The sequence below is a fragment of the Silurus aristotelis genome, assembly GCF_946808225.1.
Source record: "Silurus aristotelis genome assembly, chromosome: 17".
Lineage (NCBI taxonomy): Eukaryota > Metazoa > Chordata > Actinopteri > Siluriformes > Siluridae > Silurus > Silurus aristotelis.
This window is the reverse complement of record NC_139590.1, coordinates 17,566,158-17,590,102: the sequence shown is the minus strand read 5'-3', so window position 1 is coordinate 17,590,102 and position 23,945 is coordinate 17,566,158. Positions and strand designations below refer to the sequence as shown.

General features: G+C 37.7%; 1 protein-coding gene across 4 annotated transcripts; it reads right to left on the bottom strand.

Annotated features, from left to right (window-relative positions):
- Positions 1-531: 531 nt before the first annotated feature.
- Positions 532-21,934, bottom strand: srl (sarcalumenin). 4 transcript variants are annotated; one of them, XM_083565883.1, is made up of 7 exons: positions 21,781-21,934; positions 14,214-14,312; positions 13,809-13,904; positions 12,947-12,982; positions 6,169-6,285; positions 5,405-5,638; positions 532-2,218 (listed from the first exon to the last, which is right to left on the bottom strand). In XM_083565883.1, the coding sequence occupies exons 1-7, from the start codon at positions 21,836-21,838 to the stop codon at positions 1,407-1,409; spliced, it is 1,452 nt and encodes a 483-aa protein (XP_083422009.1). In that variant the 5' UTR covers positions 21,839-21,934; the 3' UTR covers positions 532-1,406. The 4 variants fall into 4 exon arrangements, with proteins under 4 accessions (XP_083422009.1, XP_083422010.1, XP_083422012.1 ...); XM_083565884.1 differs by having other exon boundaries at positions 14,214-14,309; positions 21,781-21,931; XM_083565886.1 differs by lacking the exon at positions 21,781-21,934 and adding an exon at positions 16,676-16,699 and having other exon boundaries at positions 14,214-14,309.
- Positions 21,935-23,945: the final 2,011 nt, after the last annotated feature.

Below are 23,945 nucleotides of genomic sequence, written 5' to 3'. Positions count from 1 at the left end.
AAAATTTCAAAAACCACTGCACGGATTGCAATGAAATTTGGAACATACCTTCCTCTTGGGTCTTAGGTGCTCACTAAGAAAGGGTTTTGAAAAATTCGCCCTGGATCGCGGCTAACTCGTGAAAAACGTGATTTCTCACGCATTGTAAACTCTTCGAAATAACAGTACGGATCCTAATGAAACTTAGTACATTGTTTCTTATTAGATGTTAGATGCACAATAAAAATTATTTTCAAAGTAGTTTGCCCTGTATCGGTACTACAAAGGGGTAGTACGTTATTTGTTGACGTTACGTTCTGATCTCTGATCATCCAGTCCTGCTCAGTGCTTACTGCTTATTGCCATATTGCTTAGCATTCTGCCTTCCGTAGAGAAGCATGGGTACTTTCAGCTAGTATATATATATATATATATATATATATATATATATATATATATATATATATATATATATATATATATATATATATACTAGCTGAAACATTTTAAATATATAAAATCTGTTGGTATGTCAAATAAGCAATTATTGGGTCACAAACACTTTTATTTCTTTTGACACTTGTAAATGTAGATGGTACTGCAGTTTTTATTTATTTATAAGCATCAGTTACACAGTTAAAACACCTGGGCAAATAATCTAAAGACAGTTATATTTTTAAGAAAGTTGGTTCTCAAAGGAAATGCCTGAAATGCATTGAAAACCAAAAAGCCTACTAACAATTTTCAAGTGATCATTTCAGAAGATACATTCTGTTGATGTGGAAATAGAATTAAAAGCAGAAATACAATGAAAATCTTATGAAAGAGTTAAAGTAAAAATGTACGAAATGTAAAATGTGCCCCTTTAAATTTTTCTAAACATGCAGCACAGTGATTTTCACTAAATAGAACATGACAAGAAAGATAAAAGTCCATCACAAATCTACAAATAAAATCAACATCTATGAAAAACGTATGTTGTTACCATGAGCTGATACACTCATTTTCTTTATAGACACTTTGTTTACAAAATGACAACCTTCTAGATTTCATACAAGCCTGCCAAAAACATTGAATGCCAGTGTGATTTTTTTTTTTATCTCATCAACAATGCAGCTTTTATTGAATGTAGCAGTCTCACATTGTTTTTATATCAGCTACAATTCCCCCACCTCTCAGGATGACATACTTTCCTTTTCATACTGATAACGTTTAATGTAGCACCCAAATGATTAGTCAATTATTAGTTTTTAATCAAAATATCATCATCTCTCATTTTTCAGTAAAAAAAAAAAAAAGGCTTAAAAATTATGATCTTATGGCATGCTGTTCAAATTCTGAAAAATTATGTTGCAGTAATCACACTTGTTTCCAATGATTCTATGCTACCAATATTGCCTGTTTTTTATTAAGAGCCCTTTTTTTTCTTAATTTCGCCTGTAACGATTCTTGGGCTTTTCTCCACAGCCAGTGGCCTCACATGAGGACAGGCTAGGGTTCTTATTAGAGTGAATGCTGCTCAGGAGTCCTGGCAAATCAGTGGTAATGGCCTTTTCAATTTTATCCAGCAGGCAGCCACCTATATAAGAACATTGGGCTGAGAGCTGCTTGAAACCATTTATTGGATTGATGCCGAAAAAGTCACGGTATGCATCACGGTTTGGCAAGTCAAACTTGCTGACGTTAGTCTTGGCCAGGATAGACTTGAAAATATAGAATTTATCTGGGTCATCAACTATTTCCTTAAACACTAATTCAGGATCACTAAAGAAACTCATCTTCTCTTTAAATGTTTGGACATAGCGATCCACTAGCAGGGCATGGATGCGTACACGAATTCCATGTTGCCGAATGAAAGCAATCTTATTCTCTAAGCGATTTTCAATCACTTGGTTTAAGTCTTCCAAGAGAGAAATTTCCTCACGCTTGAAGAGTTCATGGCTGGTGTTGGGAGCATAGTCATAGGGCCAGAAGGAGCTGACGTACACACGTGGGGGTTCAGTTACATTGATAAGGGGTGCAAGGCTCCAAAACAAAGCACCATACACGCGCATGAGATCTTGAGTAGCCAGGCTGTCAGCCTTGTTAAGGATGATGCGTATCTGTGACTCTCGACCTTTCAGTTGCTTGAAGAGCATCTCTAGCTCAAGGCCAACATCCAACTTGGTGGGGTCAAATACCACAAAGATTAGGTCAGCTCGGTCAATGAACCACTGGCACACATCATTAAAGGGATACCCTGTGGAGAAGGTTGTGTGGAACTGTTAAAATGATATATATATCTCAACATGGTATAATGTCATTAAAGAGATTTATCAAAATTATATAATCATACTGATTAATGAACGCATACCTTTTGTTTTCATATAAAAAGGTGCAACTGGTACAGTATATAGAAGTTAAAATACTTAAAAATTGTTTATGGTTGCTACACTAGCAGAAATAATATCCCAGCCATTAGGGTTGCACAAGCCAGTACACTCTTAGTGCCAGTCCCAAGCCAGAATAAATGGGGAGGGTGGTGTTAGGAAGGGCATCCAGCGTAAAACATGTGCCAAGTCAAATATGTGGATCACGTATCAAAATTTCATACCGGATCGGTCGAGGCCCAGGTTACTAACGACCGCAACAGGTATGTTAGTCAACAAGTACCGATGGAAATTATGCTACTGTTGGCTGAAGAAGGAGAAGGAGAGGAGGAAGACATCTACAGAGACAGCAGGAAAAGGAGAGGTGCAAGAGAGTGGAGGTTAGGGTTGGTACTATGACTGGTAAAGAGAGAGAGTTAGCTGATAAGTTGGAGTGAAGAAAGGTGGACATGTTGTGTGTTCAAGAGACCAAGTGGAAAGGGAGTAAGAAACATTGTTGGTGGGTTTAAACTGTTTTTATCATGGTGTGGATGGAAAGAGAAATGGTGCAGGGGTTATCCTGAGGGAAGAGTACAGTAAGAGTGTAGTGGAGGTGAAGAGAGTTTCTGATAGGGTGATGAACATGAAGCTGGAAGTTGAAGAACTGATAAATGTCATCAATGCTTATGCATCACAAGTGTGTTGTGAGATGGAGGAGAAGTAAAGATTCTGGAGTGAGTTAGATGAAGTGGTTGAAGGTGTACCTAGGAAAAAAAGATTAGTGATTGGCTATGTTGGTGAAGGGGTTGGTGAAGGGATTAGAGGTGATGAGGAAGTAATGGGTAGGTATGGCTTTAAATAGAGGAATGTGGAAGAGCAGATGGTGGTAGATTTTGCTTGTAGGATGGTTTTGGAGGTGAAGAAGAAGATGAGGAGAGTGAGAACTGAAAGAAGAATAATGTGGTGAAATCTGAAGATTCAGGGAAGAGGTCAGACATGGACTTGGTGGTGGTGAAGAGGTGCTGGATGATTGGGGAACTACTGCAGATGTGATAAGGGAGACTGATAGAAAGGTACTTGGTGTGACATCTGGAAATAAAAAGGAAGACAATGAGACGTGGATCAGGAGAGAGACAAGAAAGTAGACAGGAGTACAAGGAGATGCAACAGCAGGTAAAGAGGGATTTGGCAAAAGCTAAGGAAAAGGTATATGAGGAGTTGAATGAGAAGTTGGACAGGAAGGAAGGAGATAAGGATTTGTACCAATTGGCCAGGCAGAAGTACCGAGCTGGGAAGGATGTGCTGCAAAATAGAGCAATAAAGGATGGAGATGGAAGTTTATAAAGTTAATCAGTCACATATGAAGTTATAGGAAAATGTAGTAGAAGCCAGACTAAGAGAAGAGGTGACCATCTGTGAGCAACAGTATGGTTTTATGCTTAGAAAGAGAACTATTAATGCAATATTTGCTTTGAGAATGTTGATAGTGAAGTATAGGGAAGGTCAGAAGGAGTTGCATTGTGCGTTTGTGGATCTAGAAAAAGCACACGACAGGGTGCTGACAGAGGAGATGTGGTATTGTATAGGGAAGTCCAGTGTGTCAGAGAAGTATGTGAGGTTGGTACAGGACATGTATGAGGACAGTGTGACAGCAGTGAAGTGTGCAGTAGGAACGACTGACTGGTTTAAGGTGGAGGTAGGATTGCATCAAGGATCGGCTCTAAGCCCTTCCCTTTTTGCAGTGGTGATGGACAGGTTAACAAAACAAGGTCAAACACTATGATGTTTGCAGATGATATTGTAAATTGTAATTAGAGTAGGGAGCAGGTTGAGAAGAGCCTGGAGAGGTGGAGGTACATGCTGGAGAGAAGGTGAATGAAAGTCAGCTGGAGTAAGACAGAGTATACCCCATGTCCCTACATGTGTGAAAGAGAGGGAGGGCAGTGGAGTGGTGCAGTTGCAGGGAGAAGAGTGCAAACAGTGCAAAGTAATGGAGAGTGTGTTAAAGAAGTGAAGAAACGAGTGCAGGTAGGGTGGAGTGGGTGGAGAAGAGTGGCAGGAGTGATTTGTGTTAGAAGGGTATCTGCAAGAGCAAAAGGGAAAGTTTATAGGTCTATGGTGAGACCTGCTATGTTGTATGGTTTAGAGACAATGGCATTGAGTAAAAGACAGGAGGGGAAGCTGGAGGTAGCAGAGTTGATGATGTTGAGTTTATATTGGGAGTGACGAGGATGGACAGGATTAGAAACGAGTTTATTTGAGGGATAGCACATGACGTTTTGAGGACAAAGTGAGAGAGGTGTGATTGAGATGGTTGTGACATGTACAGAGGTGGGACATGGGGTATATTGGTAGGAGAATGCTGAGAATGGAGCCACAAGGAAGAAGGAAAAGAGGAAGGACAAAGGGGAGGTTCATGGATGTGGTGAAGGAAGTTTGTTTAAAAGAGGCAGATGTAAAGGACAGAGTATTATGGAGATGATCCACTGTGGTGACCCCAATGGGAGCAGCCAAAAGAAGAAGAAGACACTAGCAGAAATAATATTGTGTTTCTGAATATCTCATGGAGCTTTTATATGTACTGTACAAACAAACAACTTAAAAAATTGTGAGGCTGTTTTGTATTTGCGCTATTAAACTATAGGTAACCTATTTATATTTGTCAGTAATACTGGATATGAAGACAGAATACACATTTAAATGATATGCCATTTGATTGAAAAGCACATTGAAAACACACCTTGATGCATATGAACTACTAAATGGCATGTTTTTGGAAAAGTGGGAAAAAAATAGAAACACCTGGAGAGATCTCTAGTCAAAAGTAAACTCCAGAACTCCACACAGAAAATCAACACAAGATTGAATCTGGTAACCTGGAGCTGCGCCACCCACCACTTAACTTTTTTTGTTTGTTTATTTTTATTACTGTGAAATATGCTATAAGAATATAATTATATCCATGATCCATTGCAATCAATACATGTGGTTACATGTAAAATGCTTTGAATACCTGTTTCTTCATAAACAAAAGTTCTTCATAAACTCTTCATAAAGATTACTTGTTATGATTTTACCTCTCTCTTGCTGTTTGCGGTTCTCAATGATTCCTGGTGTATCCACAAATGTAACACGCTCCAGGAGCTTGTGGGGCATCTCAATGCCAATGAGCTTCTCCAAAAAATTCTGCCCAAATTTCTCCAGGGGAGAGAAGGAACGAGAGCTGTCAGCAGCCATCACAATGCCCTCTACAGAGCGAACTTTTTCACCATGCATGATCACAGTGAACTCAGAGGTAGTGGGCTCAGCTCCTGTAGAGCAATAACAAGATATAGAATGTAATGAGGGATAAGAAAGGGCTTCATCTAGCCTGCCCAGGGGATAGTACATGGGTTCTGTCTCTAGCTGTCACAAATAATGTCCCTAGCTGAGGCATCATGCAAGAATTATGTGCACTGTTACATTTGGTTTGGAGAAATTTGGAGAAAGAATGAGATAGTATTTGATATAAGCTAAATACAACAGATCATTATAATAAAGAACCTGAATTTAAGTGATGTTGTATGTTCTCATTCTCAGCATTTTCACCAAAAGAGGAAAAGCCTCAAACGTTGCCATGCTATCAACCGTACAGTGTGTTCTCATGCTGTATTATACTGCCAATTCCTAGATGAAATCATGTAGACTTTACCCTGATATAACTGAAATGTGGCTACATGGGTAGATATGTGAACATGCTACATGGCTAGTGTTACTAAAACATTAGTTGACATAATGGTTGACTGGTCTTTTGTTAATAACATGAAGAGTATAATAATACAAGTAATGAATAGAAATCTACCTGTGTATAACTGATAAGGGGTGTCTTGAAGCCCCAGCAAGTAATTAATCATAGAGGATTTCCCTACACTCCAGGGGCCAAGAAACAAGACCATGGGTTTGGAGGTAATCTCTCCATCTGCAGTATGACAGAAGTAGATTAAAAAAATACAAATGATCAGCACTTTTTACATATACAAACCCCTTCAACTCAAATAAACTTATCAAAAGTAAAACATATATACCTTACTGACTCTTAATTGACAACTAACCCCAAATTAAAATATCTGTGCACATAACTCAGGTTATATGCACGGAGCGAAAAGTGGCACACATGACCTCATTTTATGATTACCCCAATGCATTAGCAGTGGTATTCGTTTAACATTTAACAGTAAACATTTTGTCATCTGCTATGTTTAACTGTCAGGATTAGATTAAATTAATCTCTAGTCACTAATACAACATTTAAAACACACTAAAATAGCAAAGCATCATAAGAGCAAAACAGAAGACATATGCCTTTTTTGGTTACAAGCTATAGTTAGACTTTGTTTTATTATCGAAAAATTCAGTCAATCAATTTCCTTTTGTATTACAAAATACTACTGCACAAAAAAATAATTTACTGAAAAAAGGTTATATCCAATTAGTTAGTTAGTCCACCAGACAAGAACATATCAAAATAGAGTGGACTCAGTAAGTGGGGTGGACTAACTTAATGGACATAACCTTCTGCCAGTATATTATCTCCAAGAGTCACAATTCGTAAAGTTCACTTCTTTTTATAATTATAGAAATTTCTTAGAGCCCATGCAAAAAAATTTAAAATAAGGAAACAAAAAAACTAAAAATGAATCAAGTTATTGCAATGGCTTAATCAAAGTCCAAACCGCAACTCATTGAAATGCTGTGGCATGACATTAAGAGAGCTGTGCATAAAAACTGCCCACAAAAATCAAAGAACTGAAGCAATGTTGTGAAATAGAGTGAGCAATAATTCATCCAAAACGATATTAGGGACTGATAAAGTCACACACAACATTACTTCAGGTTATTGCTGGTAAAGGTGGTTCTACAAGCTATCAAATCATGGGTTTACTTAGTTTTTCACACATAGCTTCCCCATTTTGGCTTTATGTGTTGTTCATTTGAGGTTGTATTTGTCTTATTCTAAGACCTAATAAGGACCAGATGATTCTTTTTTTTTTATTATTTTCTGATGTCATTTCATTATATATATATATATATATATATATATATATATATATATATATATATATATATATATATATATATATATATATTTATATATATATATATATATATATATATATATATATATATATATATATATATATATATATATATATATATATATATATATATATATACAGTGAGGAAAATAAGTATTTGAACACCCTGCTATTTTGCAAGTTCTCCCACATGGAGGGGTCTGAAATTGTCATCGTAGGTGCATGTCCACTGTGAGAGACATAAAAAAATAATCCAGAAATCACAATATATGATTTTTTAATTTATTTATTTGTATGATACAGCTGCAAATAAGTATTTGAACACCTGAGAAAGTCAATGTTAATATTTGGTACAGGAGCCTTTGTTTGCAATTACAGAGGTCAAACGTTTCCTGTAGTTTTTCACCAGGTTTGCACACACTGCAGGAGGGATTTTGGCCCACTCCTCCACACAGATCTTCTCTAGATCAGTCAGGTTTCTGGCCTGTCGCTGAGAAACACAGAGTTTCAGCTCCCTCCAAAGATTGGGTTTAGGTCTGGAGACTGGCTAGGCCACGCCAGAACCTTGACATGCTTCTTACAGAGCCACTTCTGGTTATCCTGGCTGTGTGCTTCGGGTCATTGTCATGTTGGAAGACCCAGCCTCGACCCATCTTCAATGCTCTAACTGAGGGAAGGAGGTTGTTCCCCAAAATCTCGCAATACATGGCCCGGGTCATCCTCTCCTTAATACAGTGCAGTCGCCCTGTCCAATGTGCAGAAAAACACCCCCAAACATGATGCTACTACCCCCATGCTTCACAGTAGGGATGGTGTTCTTGGGATGGTACTCATCATTCTTCTTCCTCCAAACACGTTTAGTGGAATTATGACCCAGAAGTTCTATTTTGGTCTCATCTGACCACATGACTTTCTCCCATGACTCCTCTGGATCATCCAAATGGTCATTGGCAAACTTAAAACGTGCCTGGACATGTGCTGGTTTAAGCAGGGGATCCTTCCGTGCCATGCATGATTTCAAACCATGACGTCTTAGTGTATTACCAACAGTAACCTTGGAAACGGTGGTCCCAGCTCTTTTCTGGTCATTGACCAGCTCCTCCCGTGTAGTTCTGGGCTGATTTCTCACCTTTCTTAGGATCATTGAGACCCCACGAGGTGAGATCTTGCATGGAGCCCCAGTCCGAGGGAGATGGACAGTCATGTTTAGCTTCTTCCATTTTCTAATGATTGCTCCAACAGTGGACCTTTTTTCACCAGCTGCTTGGCAATTTCCCCGTAGCCCTTTCCAGCCTTGTGGAGGTGTACAATTTTGTCTCTAGTGTCTTTGGACAGCTCTTTGGTCTTGGCCATGTTAGTAGTTGGATTCTTACTGATTGTATGGGGTGGACAGGTGTCTTTATCCATCTAACGACCTCAAACAGGTGCATTTAATTTAGGATAATAAATGTAGTGGAGGTGGACATTTTAAAGGCAGACTAACAGGTCTTTGAGGGTCAGAATTCTAGCTGATAGACAGGTGTTCAAATACTTATTTGCAGCTGTATCATACAAATAAATAGTAAAAAAAATCATACATTGTGATTTCTGGATTTTTTTTTTTAGATTATGTCTCTCACAGTGGACATGCACCTACGATGACAATTTCAGACCCCTCCATGATTTCTAAGTGGGAGAACTTGCAAAATAGCAGGGTGTTCAAATACTTATTTTCCTCACTGTATATATATATATATATATATATATATATATATATATATATATATATATATATATATATATATATATATATATATATATATATATACTCACCGGCCACTTTATTAGGTACACCCTACTAATACCGGGTTGGACCCCCTTTTGCCTTCAGAACTGCCTTAATCCTTCGTGGCATAGATTCAACAAGGTACTGGAACCATTCCTCAGAGATTTTGGTCCATATTGACATGATAGCATCACGCAGTTGCTGCAGATTTGTTGGCTGCACGTCCATGATGCGAATCTCCTGTTCCACCACATCCCAAAGGTGCTCTATTTGATTGAGATCTGGTGACTGTGGAGGCCATTTGAGTACAGTAAACTCATTGTCATGTTCAAGAAACCAGTCTGAGATGATTCACGCTTTATGACATGGCACGTTATCCTGCTGAAAGTAGCCATCAGAAGATGGGTACACTGTGGTCATAAAGGGATGGACATGGACAGCAACAATACTCAGGTAGGCTGTGGCGTTGACACGATGCTCAATTGGTACTAATGGGCCCAAAGTGTGCCAAGAAAATATCCCCCACACCATTACACCACCACCACCAGCCTGAACCATTGATACAAGGCAGGATGGATCCATGCTTGATGTTGTTGACGCCAAATTCTGACCCTACCATCCGAATGTCGCAGCAGAAATCGAGACTTGGCAGACCAGGCAACGTTTTTCCAATCTTCTATTGTGCAATTTTGGTGAGCCTGTGCGAATTGTAGCCTCAGTTTCCTGTTTTTAGCTGTCAGGAGTGGCACCCGGTGTGGTCTTCTGCTGCTGTAGCCCAGCCGCCTCAAGGTTCGACGTGTTGTGCATTTAGAGATGCTCTTCTGCATCCCTCGGTTGTAACGAGTGGTTATTTGACTTACTGTTGCCTTTCTATCAGCTCGAACCAGTCTGGCCATTCTCCTCTGACCTCTGGCATCAATAAGACATTTGCACTGCTGCTCACTGGATATTTTCTCTTTTTCGGACCATTCTCTGTAAACCCTAGAGATGGTTGTGTGTGAAAATCCCAGTAGATCAGCAGTTTCTGAAATACTCAGACCAGCCCGTCTGGCACCAACAACCATGCTACGTTCAAAGTCACTTAAATCACCTTTCTTCCCCATTCTAACGCTCGGTTTAAACTGCAGCAGATCGTCTTGACCATGTCTACATGCCCAAATGCATTGAGTTGCTGCCATGTGATTGGCTGATTAGAAATTTGCGTTAACAAGCAATTGGACAGGTGTACCTAATAAAGTGGCCGGTAAATGTGTGTATATATATATATATATATATATATATATATATATATATATATATATATATATAGTACAGACCAAAAGTTTGGACACACCTTCTCATTCAAAGAGTTTTCTTTATTTTCATGACTATGAAAATTGTAGAGTCACACTGAAGGCATCAAGGGCTATTTGACCAAGAAGGAGAGTGATGGGGTGCTGCGCCAGATGACCTGGCCTCCACAGTCACCGGACCTGAACCCAATCGAGATGGTTTAGGGGTGAGCTGGACTGCAGAGTGAAGGCAAAAGGGCCAACAAGTGCCAAGCATCTCTCGGGGAACTCCTTCAAGACTGTTGGAAGACCGTTTCAGGTGACTACCTCTTGAAGCTCATCAAGAGAATGCCAAGAGTGTGCAAAGCAGTAATCAAAGCAAAAGGTGGCTACTTTGAAGAACCTAGAATATGACATTCTTCAGTTGCTTCACACTTTTTTGTTATGTACAGTGGAACCTCGGAGAAAATTCGGAACTCGCGACCGGTCTCTTGGTTCCGAATTTTCGCGACCTTTTGATACGCCCCTTCCAACCCAGTAAAAACCCAAAGAACATTATACGAAATCGATTTAAATGAGTAAATAACACTATTTCACTCCATAACACTTAATTATTAGACTATTTTAAGCATTTTTTTGACAATTTTAATGAGATAAACCTTGATTAGAAATGTTAAAACTAGCGTTTTGAGCAGCTCGCGGTTGCTCACGAGCCGATCTGAATGAGACTCGCCGGTCGGAATGAAAGTCGCGAGCATGCGAGGTTACGAGCGCTGAGGCCACGAGCTCCGAGGTTTTGATAGTTTTGATGCCTTCAGTGTGAATCTACAATTTTCATAGTCATGAAAATAAAGAAAACTCTTTGAATGAGAAGGTGTGTCCAAACTTTTGGTCTGTACTGTGTGTATGTATATATATATATATATATATATATATATATATATATATATATATATATATATATATATATATATATATATATATATATTATATATATATATATATATATATATATATATATATATATATATATATATATATATATATATATATATATATATATATACTCTTAGTGCCGGTCCCAAGTGCCGGTCCCAAGCCCAGATAAATGGACAAATCAAACATGCGGATGATCCGCTGTGGTGACCCCTAATGGGAGAAGCCGAAAGAAAGTTATATATACCGTAATTTCCGGACTATTAAGCGCACCCAAATATAAGCCGCACCCACTGAATATTTTTATTTTTAACATAAATAAACCGCACCTGTCTATAAGCCACAGGTGTCTACATTGAAACTAATTAACTTTACACAGGCTCTAACGAAGGACACTAAATGCAATATGTTGCGCTTCTATTAGGAGCATAGCGGTATTTTGGGAATAGCCTGCCACTGCATTTTTCCGTTATTACTGCATGTGTGCAAGACGAGCATTATGTCCCTATTATTTTCTGATGCTGATTACTAAGTTTCTTTGACTAACCCATAACGCTGTTGCCAAGAAAAATAAAAAAGCACGAGTTTTGGAAACCTGTCTGTGCTTATATGATTTCTGTTGCAACTGGAGTTTTAGTGAGCTCTCCCTTAACCCAGACTCAACGCGTTACAACGGCTTGTATCTAAACAGTAGCCTACCAAGAAAGTCATTGTTCACTGTCTTCCTCCTTCCTTTCACAACTATTTCTCTCGGGAGTTTATCTTTTGGTATCGTCGTGCATTTAAAAATCACCCGGTGGAAGCTTTTCTCCCGATGCCGTGCAGCTCAGAACACAGGTGAGGTGCGTTTTTTCGTTTCCATTGGTCTAATGTTATGGGGTTCAGTTTTGTTGGCTTGAAGTTTGTGAAACCGGGAAAAACCCAGGAAAAAATCATAAATTAGCCACTTCGTTGTTCAAGCCGCGGGGTTCAAAATGTAGGAAAAAAGTAGCGGCTTATAGTCCGAAAAATAAGGTGTATATATATTGTGTATATACAAAGTTATAGCAGAGAGGGTCCTGTCAGAAACAGACAAGATTGGAAAATATTATATACTATATATATGTTTCCAAAATAATTAGGCCACAATAATAAGGCCTATTAGAATTAGGATAGAGGATACAATTATTATTTTTAGAGTAAATCTAAAAAATATAATAATCCATCTAATGTCAATTTGTTTTCTGTTGTAGTCAGTGTACGTTCATTATAATGTTGGGCAAACATTATGCCACAATTAACATAGGAAATAATTAGCCTTTAACAGCCTTGACATGGCATTTTCTTTAAATCTATAATCAACACTATTTATGACATTTGAGAGGACAATGAAAACCCAGTGTCGCAAATCTTTGCACTTAACAATGAATAATAACATGCCATATGTCCATACTTTGGTACCCAGAAGGCCTTGGAAAGTATCATTAATTTATGACTATAACATTCATACAGGATGAATGGCTGCAGCCAGTACTAGCAGGGGGTCAGATGCTCAGGCAGGGGCCATGCAGCAGAATGCCCCATCATACCCACCTGTCGCTGAATCTCCCAGGGTACGTCCTGGATAAGCTGTTTATTGAAAGCAGGGTAGGTGAGCAAGAGGACAAAAAGAGCAACATAGGAAAAATCAAGTGTAGTGCAGTGAAAATGCAATTGAAATTAACAGAATAGTTAGGAAAGGTAGAAGAATATTAAATGAATTAAAGGAAAAAGAAGGTGCATTGTATGGAGATCATGAATCACAGATGGATTGTCTCAAGTTGCTGCAGATTCTATAGGTTGCATCATCACGAACAAGTTGCTGAATGGTTTCAACATTTTGAGGGGTTGAGCTTGTTAAAGGTCTTTCTGATCTCTCAACATCTTACAGTAATGTCCTTCCACTTTTGAAACATTAGGGCCACTCAAAACACCTCAAACAACTCATTGCAGCATTGTCGTATACTTGCCGAATCATGTCAAACATCTCTGTATCCCAGTTTTCACGTTTGCTCTTTGTTCTAACTTGTTAACACTGGTAACAATTGATAATGTGTTCAGAATAGCACCAGTTGCACAGCTCCTGATGTACACAGGACATGAAGGTCAGTGCTCCCTATGACTGTGTGTGCAGCTTTTTGATGTTGGCGTGTTACAAAACTAGTCTTAAAACTTTTTGATACTATATCATAACAATTATGTGCAGAATTTGGTGTTTTATAGGGAATACTATAATTTCCATCACTTCACAAGAAGCCTGATCAGATTGGACCTAAATAACTACATAAAGTTCTCATTTAACTGGGCACTGATGATGTTATGAGTGATGGGGTTCAAATACATGATGAAAACAATAATTTAACATTTTGACACACAGTAGACAGAGATGAGACCAACCACTCGGCCAGTGATGTACCTGAGATTTCATGTTGTCTGAGCTCATTGTATTTGTAGGCATGCTCCATAGGCCTTATAGAATTGTGGTAGATCATTCTCAGTTTCTGCAAAGCAGCTAGAAGAAATTAAAAAGAGAACAGAAATGAAGAAGAGAAAAGAAAAACAATAAATAAATAATGCAGAGACTGAGGGCTGGATATTAGCAGGAAAGTAACCAAAGTACTTTTGTGACTGCCAAATGGAATGATGCCTTGCAATTCGTTAGTAGTCATGTATTGCGTGCCTTCTGTGTACATATGAGGATTATTTATAACTTCTACACGTGTCATCATTTAACTCATACTGAGTTTTTAAATAAGAGTTTGATGGTCTTTTTGGTGTTTAAAGTAGTCACTAATATGCAACCCAGGAGCCTTCCTCTCACCTGCATAGTTTCCTGCATTGTCCTCTGCTGCCAATCTTAATGTCTCTTCAATGTGAGATCTGTCTCTCAGTACAGAATCCAATACCTCCTCTTCTTCTGCTGAGGAGACAAAAATAAATTATTTAGAACAACACATGGAACCTATATCTAGGAAGCTGTGAATTTTTTTCCAGTCACAAGACCCAGGGCATATCAGTCAAATAAACTGTATGCATGATCATTTACTGGTTGTTTTAATTACCAATACTTTTAATTCCTGATCTGGACAATAATCATATTCTAATAACTATGAGAGGTTAAGTAGAACAGGATGTCTTGCACAACCAAGGTGACATAAGACCCACCCAATACTGCAATGACTCATACAGAACATATATTTAGTCCCTGAAAATCCAAAAATAAAACCAATCAGTGTCACAAAGTAGCCATGCTGCTCTATTCTCTGGACTGTGGATATAAATATGGGGACTCCCTAGTTTCATAACAGCCCCCAATCCACTAGGACAGCTTCTTTCCCAAATACAGTGAAGAAAGATAATAGCAGTCAGTCCACTGCCTTTCGCCTGTATCTAAATATATTCAGCAACGAGGACTCATCAGCCTTTTAAGAATGCCTGTATGTTACTACAAACATGGAAGGCTTATGGTCACTGTAAAATTTGTCTGGAATCATGTTTCACACTAGTATTATGTACAGGGCTAAATATGGGGTTAACTGTTCTGTCCTCCCAGTTCACACTTCCACGTTTGGATAACTGTGCTATCTTTGTTCGGGCTGATTGGTGCTCACATTTCCCTACATAGTACATAGAGTCATTTAAAATATTTATTATTTAATTTCATAATTAAAATGCACAGTTGTGTGCTTTAAATTTCTATTAAACAATAATTTTCTTTACGCAATATTTTGAAAATACTATATAAATAATAGACTACTATATAATACAAGACATACTATAAAATACATGTCATGTACAGTGTATAAGCTTAGGCTTTGCAACAGCTGAAATACATGTAGGTATAAGTAAAATAAACTTGTGTCCTAAAGGAAAGTGAAAGTATTTAATATCACATTATCACATGATTAAATATATATATAAAAAAAATTGTTTTGTTTAGTTTTTTAAATTTGAAAGTTTGCACAAGCAATGATGAGTGGTTTAAATCTTTTTTGCATTGTTTATGTAGCAGATCTTGGCCATTAAAGATAATTTCAAAAATAGACCAAACATGTTCAAGCAAGACAATATCCTTGTGCACAAAGACATAGTTCGCCAAAGGACAATGAAAGAAATCAAGTGGCCCGCACAGAGCCCTACTTAGTTTTTGTTAGCATAAACCATGAGTAGGGAACATGAGCATGAATTTCATTGGCAGAAAAAGCATTTTAAAAATCAAAGGCATACCCCACCCACCCACACAAACACACAAGCACAAACACACACATGCACATAGTTTGGATCTTAAAAGTAAATTTAAGTTACCAATTAAATTACCTTGCGCCTGTTTTTACTGCAAACAACTAAGATTGCATTGGTATGTCAAATGTTGAGATACGCTTCCTTAATAAACCTCTCACTTGGAGAATTAGTCCTAACATTTTCCAAAGTGGAAAAAAGAGCCAGTACGTGTGGCTCTTTGATCCTCTACAGGTAGCTCACCAGATCTGGCAGACATACAGATTTAGCAGCAAAGCAGATTGTATGTACAAGAAAAAAATGAACTTCTCAACGATAATGTTCGGTAGCACCAGCTGTGGAAATCAGTAAGAAGTAGAAAGAATCAAGTCCCAATCCTAAATTGGCTTGTATTGGTAATGAAACTTTACAGATACAGGAGGTGGACCAGTTCTTATTTGTTCCAACAACCCTGAGGCTTGGGCCCAGTATTTCTAAGGTCATGAATTGGTGGGGATTTTCTTTTTATTGGACACTGATGTTTGTCAGTTTGTCTTCTTGATAAAAATTTTATTTATTAAATTCACTCACCATCCAAAACACCTGTTTCTATTTCTGTCTGAATTACACAATAAAAATGTGAGGCAGCAAGCTACTGTTAGGCCTTTAGGCAGACAGGATAAAACATTATTTTCCCAACAGAACATAACACAAAGTCATTCAATCACTCAATCAATAAAAAAATAAATAGTGTTACAGTTTAGGAACCTTTAAGTTGGGTTACACATACTCATGTGGACCAAAACCCTCACATCAACCATCAGGGTGGCACTAAATCATAATTATTGTTTTGGTCAGCAAACCAATTCAGTAAATGTGTTGTCACTTAGCAAACCTGTGCCAAACGATTGGAATTTTTACAAGGAGGTGGGTAAATAATAGCCAGATAAGATAAAAATCGCTTGTCTACATTGATAATCAGTGTTCAAACAAAAGTGTTGAGGCCAAGCCAATTTTTTCTGACAAAGATATAGATGCTAAAGTATATTAGAAAACTCATCAAACCTGTCATTCAGCTCTTTCTTTCTGTGTCCAGGAAGGGCTGTAGTGAGTACTATCTGGAATTGAATGGCAGCTGGGAGGTCACTGATCAGCTGTTTGTATGCTTTGGAGAACACCATAAAGGGGCTCCAGTGTCTAAAGATAGGTTGCATACACTAAGTGCTTAAGCAAGTATACTTAATTGCAGATCAGGAGGTGCCTTCTCTCATTAAATTACATTTAATACAAACAATAGCTACATTTAAAACATAACTAAGATGACTGTGAATTACAGACACATATCACTGCTTGAGTGATTCTTGTTTCCAATTGGAAAGAAAAACTCAGCTTGAGGAATTTGTAATCTTAATAGATTTAAAATATCAGTATCAGATTTGTATGCATTTTATTTTTTATCCTCATTTAAGAGATTTGTAATGACTTATTATGTCCAAATACTGGAGGACCACTTTGGACACGAAGGCAAAAAAAAAAATCAGTTTTAAGTTCACTTTGCTACTGGTACTCAGCAAAGAATTAGAACACACTAACAGCCTATATAGTAAGCTGTAGACCCCAATAGTAAGCTGTAGAACACTATCTCACAAAAGTGAGCAGACCCCTCACATTTCAGCAACCATTTTAGTGTATCTTCTCAAGGGACAATACTATAGAAATGAAACTTGAATATAATTTAGAGTAGTTAATGTGCAGCTTGTATAGCAGTACATATTTACTGTCCTCCAAAATTAACTCAACATTATTGTCTAAATAACTGGTAACAAAAGTAACCCTATGTAATAACGACTGTATGTCACTTACCCATGCAAAGCCACAAGTCCTATTTATCATGTTTATGTTTTTGTCTGCTTGACAGGACCATACTTTTAAACATACCAAATTTGTGTATCTTGTATTAGAGCAATAAAAATTTGGTGCTTTTAGTACAATTCTCTTATACTGACCACTGGATGCTCAACATGGCACCACATGGAAAATAACTCTGAGGTTTTGAGAATTAGAATTGTTGCTCTTCACAAAGATGACCTAGGCTATAAGAAGATCGGTAACACACTGAAACTGTTACAGTACAGTGGCCAGAGACAAACAGAAGTTTTTAAAGATGGGTTCCACTCGGAACAGGTCTTGCAAGGATCAATCAAAGAAGTTAAGTTCTCATGCTGTGCGTCAGGTGCAGAAGCTGTTTCAAATAAACAGATGCATGAGTGCTGCCAGCATTGCTTAAGCAGTTGCAGAAGTCAAAGGTTCACTTGTCAGTGCTCAGACCATACTGCAACAAGTCAGGTGGCAAGGTTGTTGTCTCAAAAGGAAGCCTCTTCTGAAGCTGGTTCACAATAAAGCCCGCAAACAGTTTGCTGAAGACAACCTGTCCAAGAGCATGAATTACTGGACCCATGTCCTGTGGTCTGATGGTCTGATGAAATAAACTTGTTTGGCTCAGATGGTGTCCAGCATGTGTGGTGACACCCTGGTGAGGAGCACCAGGAAAATTGTGTGTTTCCTACAGTCCAAGCATCATGTGTGGAAGAGGATCCCAGCAACAACCTGTGCAGCTCTGGTGAATTTCATGCCCAGGAAATTAAGGGAGTGTTAGATAACAATAATGCTCACACAAAATATTGACACTTTGGACACAGTTTTGGCATGCTTACACAGCAACCCATCTAATTCTCAAATCCTCAGAAAGTTGCCATGTTGAAAATCTAGTGGTCAGTATAAGAGAATTGCACTCAAAACGCCAAATATTGCTCTAACACAAGATACACAAATTAGTTTGGTAACTTAGGGTATACTCATTTTTGTTGGCAGCTATTTAGAAGCTTTATGTTGAGTTATTTTCAGTGGACAGCAAATCTGTAGTACTGTACAAGCTGCACACCGACTACTCCCCAGTTGATCGTTTTGTTTCGCAGATTTTCCTGGTCTCTCGCAGATGGCATGATAGACCAAAAAAACATTTATGTTTCATGTTTTATGTTGAAATAATGTAATTTATCAATAAAAATATAGTTATTAATTATTAAATGAAGTAAAATGCTAAAACAGTACAGTACAGAAAGTAAAGAATGTGGGATGTGTATCTTTAACTTGCATAGGCTACGCTACTACAGAACTGTATACTGTACAGTAAATGTACTCAATATGAACTATGATAGTGTACTGTATTTCTACGAATTTACACAAAATTCACACAAAATTCTTGCAAATGTTTTCTGTGTCTTTAAAGTGTGTGGGAGGATAATTTACAGCTTAAAAAATAAAAAAAGCATTTTTGGAGTAGCGTCCGTTTATTGCGGATTTTCGTATATATTGCTGGGGGGTTTGGAACGTAACCACCGTGATAAATGGGGGATTATTATATATCCAAATTTTATTTCTATAGTATTGTCCATTGAGAACATATAATAAAATGGTTGTTGAAATGTGAGGGGTGTACTCACTTTTGTGAGATACTGTATACTGATACTGTAGACCTTCCAATATGCAAATGATGTTAATCCACATGTCATTCATGTCATCTGCATTTTTGCAAAATGATGCAAAGACATAGAATACAATGTGATACCATTACAAAATTGCGACCATATATTGAATTTTTCAGGGTTTGCTAAATAAAAGTTACTAATACCATATTGACATCATTCTTTAGAATATTCAATGTTCTTGCTTTGAATTCCTCGAACATCTATAATTATTTTTCCTTTAAACATCTGTAAATTGCTTATAAACAACACTTTTTATCATATAGCTTTTTCTAAATATTACAATTATGCGCCATTTTAAAACTATTAATATAAACACAAAGTTGCCCCCCTTATGTATTCTAATAGTCTACACTCCTATTTTAAGTCTATCACTGCATTTGATCTATATTTAAGTGCTCATTCAGCCAGAAAAGCATTTGTAAGGATGTGCACTGACATCAAGTGAGAAGTTATTCTGTGCAGTCAAAATTCCAATGCAACACAAAGATGTTCGTATTTTCAGATCTATGTAATAAGTCCATGTTCAATGTGTTCAACATTCTGGGTTATGTCTGTAGCATGTAAATAAAACTAAGAGAGAATAGATCTTTTGAAACTGTTGGTCTGTTTTGGTGACCTCTTGTATCTCACACCTTTAAAGTTCAACATGAAAATCAGAGGCAGGAAATAAAGCAAATTGATTTTATGCTTATTAGACGCTAGAGAAAAGGAAATTTTATATAGAAGTTTATAGAATTGACACTATTTCAGGACTAATTAAATAATCATGAGATTGGTTCCAGTCATTTATTGTCAGAAGCCAAGGGTGCAAAATTGGTCCCTCTGGGTAAGTAATCGAAAGGTCACTAGTCCATTCTGGGCATTTTGTTTTTGGAATAATTACAAATTCCCTGACTCAAGAGTTTTTGTTACAAGGTTGGTCTCCAGAACAACAAATAAACATTTTAAATACAGACAATACAGAAAAGCAAGTTTTTTGTTATAAACCTGTGGAAAGCCTGTGAACCTGGCTAGTCCTATTAAAAGAGATAAAAAGGTTTTACTTTAAGATATGCAAAACAAATAATGTAAGAATGCTATGTACTGCTCACATTGTTTTGTTAAAGTTTTTTTTATATATCCTGAGACCATTGTAGGTCACATTAGTAAACACTGCTACAAAGCTCCTTTCGCACCTGGTTTAAGTGCTCACAGTTCTACAGGGTTTCATATTTTTTCTATTATAAAAACTCATTTTGCTCCTGGTATAGGTGCTTTTTTTTTTATGCTAAATAATTAAAAAAGTTGAACAAAGATTTGATGCTGAGTCTCTGGGTCTAGAAAAAATAGACTCTCAGCATAAATATATATTTCACAAGCTTTCACATTTATGCAAACAAGTGAGGTCTTACAACACAAACAACACAGCAATAATATAAACCAGGATGAGAGTCCAGAAAACTGACCATTATTAAAAAATGTTACAATATTTTCCATATGCATGTGTTGAAATACAACTCTTAATGGGCAGCTGCCAGGAATACATTTTGATTGTGACAGTGCAGGGTGACAGCAGCTGTGTTGTGTGTAAATTGGGGAGTGGGAGGTAAGGAAAAAGTGTAAGAGAGGGAGAAGAGAGGTAAGTAAAATGAAAGGAGACAGGGGGTAGGAGGACAGAGATCTATATTGGAAGGCATCCATTTACAGGACATTTTCCAATCTTAAAAATCTGATGGGAGCCTGGGTGCGAGAAACCCAAGGAGAGAAAGAGGTAAAACCTCCTGTGAGTAGCGAACCAAAAGAAGTTACATAGTTTGCATGAAGTTAATGTTAACAAACCTGAGTTGAAGTAATTAAACAAACTCCTCTAACATATCTTACAACAAAAGAAAATGTATTTTAAATAAAAGTAGTTACCTGAAAAAATTCTGAAAGTAATGTTAGAACTATTGGCTATAAATCCACTGAACCACTTACACAGTTTTTAATTGTTCTGTGGTGGCAAAAAAAACAAAACAAGGAAGACAAATAGGCAGAACTGTCACGTGGATAAACTACTTTTCCTAGACTTCCAGCTTGCCAAGCTCTAGGCCTTTCCATCAGCTGGTGCCATGCCTCAAGGCAGCTGACACACAATGCATGCACTTTCAGCATGAGGGATTTCAGTCCTATGTACTGCTTAAAAAAGTGTAGAACTATAGCCAGAACTTTAAAACTAAAAGCCTAAAAGACTAAAAACTATAGCTATATATATATAACTATATATTTTTTGAGCAACCACTTAAAAAAAATTATATGGACTAAAGTTTCTTGATTTTAGCTATTTAATGTCCCTGATAAGCCAGGGCTAACAATTGACACACATTGCAAAAGTAACACTCTATTATATAAAATGTTTTAATATTAACAATTCAAAAACCATGAATGTGTTTATCAGCTTTATAAATATATTGAAGTTACACTATTTATTAGACACTGAACCAGTAGGTTTCATTGCATGCATTCAGAAGAAAAAAACGCTATATCAAATAGAAACATCTTTTGGTCTTTTCTGAGATATTTGCTAAAATTATACAAAGTTTGAATAATCTAACATATTCAGGAATAAAGAAAGAACAAAACTTAAAATGTTGAGCTGTTTACCTGTTGTGGCCAGGGTCAGTAGGAAGACAAAATACCAGATCAAAACTAAGACCTTCATGTTTTCTGCCAGGAGAACTGTGTTAACGTAGGCAACTATATATATATTATCTTCAGAAGGTCAAGGGGCACACAGCAGCGAGGCTGTCACTCAGACTGCTGGGTGGAGCATGTTTGTGTCACAGTGAGCATGGGGGTTGGTACAGGCATCACTGCAGAATGGCATGCCAATGAGGACTGTATGTACTAGAGCAGCTGAATGTCTGTTTTAGTCATTATACCTGTAATGCTAAATTAGAAGTCTACAGCTGCCTCTATCCTCTTTATTCAAGGGGCACATATAACATTTGTTTTCTTTAAAAGCAGGTTACATGGTTAAATCATCTGAGCTCTATTATTAAAACATCACTATTACACAAGGCAGGTCTGGCAAAGTTATCAGAGAAACTTGTCAATGGTCCAAATTTGTTATGTTGCAGCCTTATACCATAATTGTTTTTCTCATTATACTACACTTAGTACCCTATTATGACAAAGGGCAGACAAATAAGCTGGGTCGGGTTGGATGGGGACCATCGGTGAACAGGCACTTTCAGGTTGCTAAACCACTCCGGTGTTAGCTTGGCTGTGTGCTTAGGGCCAGTATCGTGTAGGTAAGTGAACATTTCGGCCCAGTCTGAGATCCTGAGTGCTGTGCAACTGGTGTTTATTGAGGATATCTCCATTCAGCTTTTCCTCAACACTGACCAGTCGCCAAACCCCCACTGCAGAAAAACTCCCCCACAGCATGATGTTGCCACCATCATGCTCCACTGTTGAAATGGTTTTGGGCTGGTGATGAGCAGTGCCTGGTTTCCTCCAGACATAATATTAAAAACTGAGGCCAAACAGTTCGATCTTGGTTTCAGAGGAGGAAAGAATCTTGTTCCACACAGACTGAGAGTCCTTGAATGGGCTTCCATGGGTTTTGCATTGAGGAGAGGTTTTCATTTTGCCACTTTGCCATCAAGTCCAGATCGGTGGAGGATTGCAGTGATGTTTGTCCTTCTAGAACTTTATCCCGTCTCCACACAGGATCTCTGGACCTCAGTCAGAGTGACCATCTGGTTCTTGGTCACCTCTCTTACTAACACCCCTCTCTCCAAATGCTCAGTTTGGCCAGGAGACCAGTTGTTGGTCCTAGTTGTGCCACACTAATTCTATTTGAGAATTTCGGATTCCACTGAGCAGCAATTGTTTTGTAGCCTCTCCCAGATCCTTGCTTGCAAAAATCCTTTCTCTAAGCTCTTCAGGAATATACAGTACTCTGTTTTACTCCTACTGACTTTCATTCCCCTTCTCTCCAGCATGTATATCCACCTCTTCAGGCTCTTCTCAATCTGCTCTTCCTCGGCAGAAACCATACTGTTGCTCACAGATGGTCACCTCTTCTCTCGGTCTGGCTTCCACTACTCTTTCCCATAACTTCATGGTGTGACTGATCAACTTAATTCCCCTGTAGTTACTGCACATCTCCCTTATTCTTAATATCCGGTACCAGCACACTCATTTTCCATTCCTCAGGCTTCCTCTCACCTTCCAAAATCCTGTTAAACAATCTTGTTGTAAAACAAATTTGCAGCGTGTTTCTGTACTTTGTTGCATTGTGGGGGTTTGCAGCACGTGTTGTCAAACTGATAACAATGTTGTTGTTTTTTTCTATTTGCATGTGTTTTCCTAAGTTGCAGCGCGTTGAGCTCTCTCAGCCACCGTATAGGAAGATATTTTTTCATTTAAGGGTGGAGTATTCCTTTAATTAAACAGAGGCAAAAACAGTGATTGGGATAAAATATTATTAATATTAATATTAATATTATTTAGATTTATATACTTCTAAAAGCACTAAATTAAACTCTGAAATGCTGGAATTTTTAGACAATGTAGATATACCCACCCTTCGATTCAGTGTAGAAAACCTATTTGGAGAAACACGTACGAATAGAGGAAATTCTGAATGTGATTACATAAATGCAGAATAAAAAAAGACCTGACCCAGATGGCTACCCAATAGATTTCTACAAAAATTTGCAACTAAATTAGCCCCTATTCAACTTGATATGTTTGAGGACTCTTTTGAAAAGGGAAGCTTGCCACAAACCTTAAATTAAGCTAACATAATTATTATAAAT